The following is a 7,346-nucleotide window of genomic DNA, read 5'->3' on the forward strand; positions in this document are numbered from 1 at the left end:
CCCAGTGCTCAGCAGGTGGCCTCCGTGAGGTCTCCTCTGGGATCCAGGTCTCCTGGAAGGAGAAGGAGCTTCCAAAAAATTTAGCCATGATGAATAGCATGTTCATCACTGCCTCACAAATCTCCAGCTCTTTAAAAAAAAAAAAGAAAAAGACTTCAGTTATTGTCCACCTTTGATAAGCAAACCCCATCCTTATCTAAGCTCTGGGCATTATGGTTACCATTACCTAGAGCCTCCTATATGCCAGCCCCATGCATTTTATGTATATTTTCTCTAATCTTCAGAACAACCTGGTAAAGTAGGTGTTTTCTTTATCTAATGCTATCGAACAAACCACCCCAAAACTTAATAGCTTAAAACAACCACCGTGTATTCTCATGACTGTGGGTAAGTGGGCAGTTCAGCTCGCCGTGGTGTGTCCCGCTGAACGCTGGGGTGTAGTGCCTCAGCTCTCCTCCACGTGGCCTCTCTTGCTCCCGTCCTCCAGGCCTTCTCCACGTGGCCTTTCTCTCCAGCAGAATAGCCAAGACTGCCTTCAAGCATGGCAGCTGTGTTTCCAGAGGGGAGGCTTCCAAGAGGACACGCCTGGGCGTGCAAGTGCTTACGAAGGCACTGCTTACACTGTGCTTGCTAGTGTCCATTGGCCAAAGCCATCCAGCGTGGGAGGGGGCTTCACAAGGACATGAATATCATGGGATTTGTTGGGGGCCACCATTGGGACAGTCTACCACAGTAGGTGCATTGCCTCTTTTGCAGCTTAGGACACTGAGGCTCAGAGAGGTTAATCCAGTTGCCCAAAGTCATTCCACATAGCCAGGAGCAGAGGCCCCCGCTCTGTCTGATGCCAAGGAACATGTTCTTTGCCACCAGTACTAGGCCAACCTGATACAGGTCTAGGGTGTACAGTAGAAGGGGGACAGGGACAGGAGCTCAGTATAAGTGGCCCTGAACTTCCAGGCCTCTTTCACCCACAGGACAGCCCAACAGATTTCCTGGCCCTTCTGGTGTGTGCCCTTCCTGATGGTTCCACCCAGCAGATCAGACCCGTGGCTGTGCGAGGCCAGCCTTTGCTAAGGGAAGCACTGAAAGCATGCTCCAAGCCGCGATCCAAGTTTTTCAGTCTGGTGTTATGGCCCCACCTACCCCCACCCCTAAGTCTTGTCCCTTCCTCTCCTTTACTCCAGGACAGCTTCTACGGCACTGGCTTGCTTGGCTTTTCCCCCTCACCGCCCCCCACCATGCGTTCTTGGCCACTCTGCCTGGAATGCCCTCCCACTTTTTAAAACTCTCTGAGAAGCAGGAGCCCACCTGTGGCCACCCCAGCCCCGGTTCTTCTCCCGATCACAGCATTCACTACACCAGGCTGTGACCGCCTGAGCACTTCTGTCTGCACTTCTCTGTGGTGATCTCTTAAGACCCCTTTCTGACTCCCAGCACCCACCCCCAGCAGTGGAGGACTGAACTGAAGGGTGTTCCTCCAGAGGGCTGCTCAGAGTCTCAGCACAATGCCCATGTTTTTCTGCAGCTCCCATGATGTTAGCAGGCATCTGCTGGCCACCTGCTGGGTGCCCTGCCTTGCACTGGGAACAGGTGGCATCAGGTCATGCAAGGCCTATGTTCCAGCCCAAATTCTTTCCCTCGTTAGCTGGATAACACTGAGAAAGTCACAGAACCTCTCTGAGGTCAGCCACCCTCTGTATCCAGTACAGACAAGAATAATCTTCTCTGTCCACCTCGCCCAGGACTGGGGTTGAGAAAGGGCTTCCTTGGAAACCGACAGAGTATTCATTTGTCAGGGGTCCTTCCCTTTAAGAGGCCTGATTTGTAGGGCTCTAGGAAGGGCTTCTTTCTACCCAAATGGTTTTCTATCCCCGGTACCCCTCAATCTATCACGATGCCTGAAATTCTTCCATTTGTTGTTCTTTTGGGTGAAGTATCATTTATGTCCAGATGGCCCCTTTTAAAAGATGCCAACTGATCTAAAAGGGTGACATGATAGTCCAGAATCAAAAGCCTGCTTAACCATTAATAAACATCTCTTTTCATGGTCATTCTCTGACACTGGTGTTGAAAGGTAAGAGGCATGAGCTTGCTGGAGACCAGGTTGGCAATACTTATCAAAAGCTTTAAAAATATGCACACTCTTGGATGCCACAATTCCTCCCCTGGAAATTTATTCTAAGAAAACAATGTGGTCAAATCTGTGTATACACGCAAGTCTTATTTATAGCAGCACAGAATTATAAATGATCTAAATGCTGAAGAATAAGTCATCAGCTAAGTAACAGTAGGTATATACAATGAATACTGCCAGGGCCAGCTTCACGGGCCGCTGGCCGATGCCCTCAGGGGCCTCATGCTCAGAAGGTCCCCTCACTTGGCTTAATGCTGTGCTGTCACTATCTTAAAATTCTTAATCATTTTTGAACAAGAGGCCCCTCGTTTTCGTTTTGTGCTGAGCCCTGCAAATTATGTAGCCATTTCCGAATATTATATAACAATTAAAATAATGCTTATGGAGAATATTGTTGAAGTGGGAAATTGCTACTATTAAATGAAGAAACAAGGATACAAAACCATAAATAATGCAATCCTAATTTTTTAAAACCAGAAATATATATACACATATATATATGTGTATATGTATGTGTGTGTATATATATATGTATATATAGAGATAGAAAAAAAGACTGGACAAAAACACACCAAGTGTTAGAACAATTTATCTCTGAAGAGATTGCATATGTTCTGTTTATTACTATTCTCTTCTTTGAGCACTTTTTCTGTTTTCCAATACAGAGGGTGTGCGTATGCTCATTGACTAGTGTTTTTGGAAAAGGCGAAAGTGTGTATGTTATAGCTGTGAGTAAGCGAGTCTTCCGTGTGTCTCTGATTGGGTGGACTTCTGGATGAACGCATGAGGAGAAGATCAGTTGATGAAGAAACAGCGTGTTCTTATGAGCAGTTGGAGGGTGAGGACTGATTTCTTGGTCCCCACTTCCTTTCACAGGCCTGACATGGGTGAAGCACCCAGTGAGTGGGCATCTTATTTGTGGCATGAGCGCATTAATAGTTTTCACTCATGACACGTCTTATCAGACATTAATCACACTGTGTTCTCACTTGGAGGATGGACCTTCTCTCTGGCTTGGGGCTGGACACGTGCCCTGAGTGAATCCCTGGGCCAGGGATCAGAGCCACCCCCCAAATCCTCTTGTGCCCCATCTCCCTCTGGGAACAGGCTCCAGCAGCAGAGGTCAGACTTAACTCCTATGAAAGCTCACAGGACACACCTGGCCGCACCTGCCTCCCCTGTGCACATGTCTCACTGCAGGCTTCACCCCGACAGCAGAGGGCAGTAGGGATCAGCATGCAGGGGGCCTGGGGGAGGGCCCCACTTACTCCACACCCATTTCCCAGATTTCTCCTTCTTTCCCCAATTCTTGTCAGGCTGCTGCTGAGTGTCCTGACTCTCAGCGGAGCATGGCTAGGAACGCGAGAGCCTTAGCTCTCCAAAGCCAGGGCCTCTTATGACAGATAGGAACATAGGGGCCCATAGAAGGGATGGACTCGCTCAGAGCCACACAGTGACCGTACAGTAGGGAGGCAGGGCTCAAAATGTGGGACTGCCCCATATGGAAAAGCTATTCAAAAAGAGGTAGGCAGCCACAAGGGTGAGAGATGCCCACTGCTCCTTCTGTGTGCCCAGCTCTTTGACACAGGACCCCACCTAGACCATGCACCAGTGGCTATGCTGGGGAGACAGGACAGTCTTGCCTCTGAATTCCAACACTTTTGAGCCCTGTGTTTCTGGGTGGGCCCTTGCTGCTCCAACCAGACTGTGAGATCTCCCAAGGACACGGGCTGGGCCTCTTCCTCCTGTCTGTCTTCTCTTCAGCATGCCCAGCACCTGGCAGGGTGCACAGTGCTTGGGGAGGATGTGATAGCTCCAGGTGGGGGCTGGAGGGTGGGGTGTATCAGCAGCGCTCACCTGTGCTCCTCCAAGCCCAGGCAGGTTGGTGGATCTTCCTCCTCTTTGCCCATGGTTCCCAGGTGCCCACCTGATGAGCTCCAGAGCAAGCTTTGTGCCATCCCATCTCTGTGCCTTCCTCTCATCTCTGTGCCTTCCTCTCGTGATGGTCCTCCCGTCTCCCCCAGCACCCTCTTTCCTCTCCTCCAGGGCCCAGCATAGTGCCTCCTCCTCCTTTGCCTATAACTCGGGTGACACTGGGCACTTTAAGAAGCAGTGTAGAACAGTGGGGAGGGGGACCTCATAGCCCCACAGATCTGTGACCTGACCAGGCTCATCACTGAGCACCTGGGTGAGCTTGGCAAGTGCCTTGACCTGATCTGTAAGGAACTGATCTGTAAACGGAGATGCTAACCTGTGCTCCAAGTGGACGATCATGAGGATTTGGAGACAGCACAGGGAGTGCCTGGTAGAGCAGGCAGGCCACTAGCAGCTGCATTTGTACATGTAGTTGGTTATTTATATCCAAGGTCTTTCTGTCCATGAAAGGAAGAGCTCTCTGAGGGCAAGGGTGGGGTCTTTTGGTGTCTCAGGACCTAGCAAAGGCTGATACAGTGAATGAGTGTTTGAAATGTCTGGGGAAGGGCACAGTACTCTGAGAAGTCTGCTTTTTCCAGCAAGACGCAGAAAAACATCCCTCACCCCACCCACTCCCAGTCTGTGCTCAGCCCTTAGACGCCCCTCCTCCCCCAGCCCCATTCTCAGCCCTCACAATGACCAGCCCCACCCCAGTGACTTTCTCCTTTCTAATTAGCCTTTTAAGTGAAAAATATGAAGGAATCCATAAATTTTAAAACTGATTTGCACACTTGAGTAACAGCACGTGGCGGACAGGGAGTGTTAGGCTGAAAGTTTTATGTAATGAAATTGACATGAGTACATCCTGTATTATCAAGGTTGAAGGCTTCTCCCTCCCCCAGCCCCCGGGGGCTGCTCACTTAGGACTGACAGCTGTGCTTCTTGCTTGGCAGACCACAGTGAGCTGGGACGGGGACAAGCTCCAGTGTGTGCAGAAGGGTGAGAAGGAGGGGCGCGGCTGGACCCAGTGGATCGAAGGGGACGAGCTGCACCTGGTAGGTTTCTGGGCCAGACCAGGCTGTGTCCCCAGAGGCCCTGGTTAAGGCTGAGGTCTGGATGGAAGAAGGCACCATGGCCTGGCCTTGAACTTGCTCTGAAGCTTCTCTTCCGAGGGCCTGGAGGAGGTGCTCAAGTGGCTTTAAAAGACCAAGCAGTGTGTTGTTAAGATCTAGGCTGACCCAACTGTCCAGTCAGAAGGAGGAGGTGAGGAGGTACCTCTACCAAACATCAGCCATGAGCTAAATAAGCCCTTTTGCCTTCCATATCTTTCTCTTCCCTCAAAATACTAATATGGCTTGTATTTTGGAGATGAGGACATAGGGGTTCTGAAAGGTTAGATTACATACCCAAACTGCTCATCAAGCGAGTAGCAGAACCAGCATTTGCTTCCTAATGAGGTATATGTTCACCATGCCGAGTTGAAGAAGCCAGAGCCCAGGAGAATTCTCTAAGCTTAGAGTGGGGCTCACGGAAGGGCCCCCACTCACCCTGTCCTCCAGCCTGGGACCTCAGGTCAAAGCCACTTCCACTCTGTCACTGTCTAGGAAAAGCACACACAGATCCAGAGCAGAGGCCTTAGCCCCTGAAAGCTAACGTAATGTGTCGTCTGAGGGGAGACCTCCTATCATTCCTGTCCCTCCTTGGCACTCCCCAACCACCTTCTTTCCTCAGGATAAGCCTGGTCCAGGTGACTGAGTTCTGACCCCAGGCAACTCACTGGGTGCCCTTGGGTAGGTCCCTTCCTTCCCTCAGCCTCATCTGCAAAATGCCATCCTAACACATAGGGGTTGCATGAAGATCTCCTCTGGTCTGCAAGAGCTTTGAGAAGTGAGCACAGAGGTGAGAGGCATGAGGCCATTGTTTCTGGAGGCAGCTTAGCCTAATGCAGCGAGTCTAGGCTCTGAGTCTGAGCATGAGCCTGAGCCAGTCTCCTCTGTGCACATCTATCTCCTCATCCACAGAGCAAAGAGGGCAGATCAAGTGATCTCCATTGGCACTTGTGGCTCTATGCCAGAGGTTGCAAACTGGGGACCATCAGCCTGTTTTAATTGGCTCTCAAAGGGCTTCAAACTTCTTCAGCCAACCATTTAAAAATTAGAAGATGTTACATAAGCATTCAGATATCCAGTCTCTTTCAAAAAATAACTTGGAAGACGTGGCAGTACTGCTGTCATTGCCCCCTGGCCACAGTCAGCAGAAGCTGAGCAGGGCCTGGCCTTGTGGGCAGGGCAGGGGCCGTCTTGGCTGCATTTCAGAACTGCCTGGGAGGCTTTTAATACGAGCATTCCAGTGCTTCACTCACCGTGCTACTGATGTAACTGGTTTAGTGTGGGACCCAGGCATGTTTCAAACTCCCCAGGTAACTCCAACGTGCAGCTGAAGCTTAAACCTGCTATGCTACTTTGCAACCCTGGTCTGTGGTGACCAGTTGAGCCTTTGGAGGTTGAGCCATGTGTCTGAGCCAATATCTTTCAAGCCTGGGTATGGACTCTGTCCCAGGCTCAGTCCTGAGCTCTTTAAGCCTTTTAGCCCCTCGAGGGTGGTAGGGGGAAGGGAGGTATCAGGGTCCTATTGGTCAGCTCCAAGCCACGTCTGTTCCTCCAGCCAGGTCATCTGTAGGGTGCAGCAGAGACTGATCTCCACTATCCAGTGCAACAGACTTTCCAAATAACTGGTTTGTTAAACCAACTTTTGGGGGAAAATAGCAGCCACTGAGTATTTTCAGGGTCCCTGCCCCTAGATGCACTGAGCCCCAAGTGTGTGTGACTTTGCTCTGGCCAACAACCAGCATCTGCTTTTGTTTCAGGAGATGAGAGTGCAGGGTGTGGTCTGCAAGCAAGTATTCAAGAAGGTGCACTGATGTCCAGGCAGATGACCTTGGTCTCAAGGAATGAGTGGTGTGGACGTGTGGGCCAGCATCATCGTCTTGGCATGGCATGGGGCAGAAATGACAGCCATTCCCAGGCACCTGTTAGCAGAGTCTGCCTCTTGGCTTTGTCTCTTTCTCTTCTTAAAATGAAGCCATATCAATAAAAGTGATCTCTGTTCAAGACATTTTTCTGGGGGGACGTTTCACACCCACTTTGCTCACTTTTTTTCTGTGGCCTCTGAGGCCACCCCTGGGCAGAAAGAAGAAATTTGATCGCACATCGGCAGATTTAGTCCTGAGAACCTGTGCATGTCTTACTCAGGGGCACAGCCTTGGGTCTGGGGTGTGCGTGGCCTGACATCAATCATC

General features: G+C 50.5%; 1 protein-coding gene across 4 annotated transcripts in view; it reads left to right on the top strand.

Annotated features, from left to right (window-relative positions):
- The window catches only part of NMNAT3 (nicotinamide nucleotide adenylyltransferase 3), a 165,335-nt gene extending 158,197 nt beyond the window's left edge, over window positions 1-7,138 (top strand). For 2 of the 4 annotated variants that reach the window (XM_063114198.1, XM_063114199.1), the window contains exons 6-7: window positions 5,002-5,103; window positions 6,915-7,138. In XM_063114198.1, the coding sequence (XP_062970268.1) occupies window positions 5,002-5,103; window positions 6,915-6,968 (156 nt within the window). In that variant the 3' untranslated portion in view covers window positions 6,969-7,138. The remainder of the gene's footprint in view (window positions 1-5,001; window positions 5,104-6,914) is intronic. The other 2 variants (XM_063114200.1, XM_063114202.1) reach the window with 2 other exon arrangements.
- The last annotated feature ends 208 nt before the right edge of the window (window positions 7,139-7,346 follow it).

The sequence above is a fragment of the Cynocephalus volans genome, chromosome 11, assembly GCF_027409185.1.
Source record: "Cynocephalus volans isolate mCynVol1 chromosome 11, mCynVol1.pri, whole genome shotgun sequence".
Taxonomy (NCBI): Eukaryota; Metazoa; Chordata; class Mammalia; order Dermoptera; family Cynocephalidae; genus Cynocephalus; species Cynocephalus volans.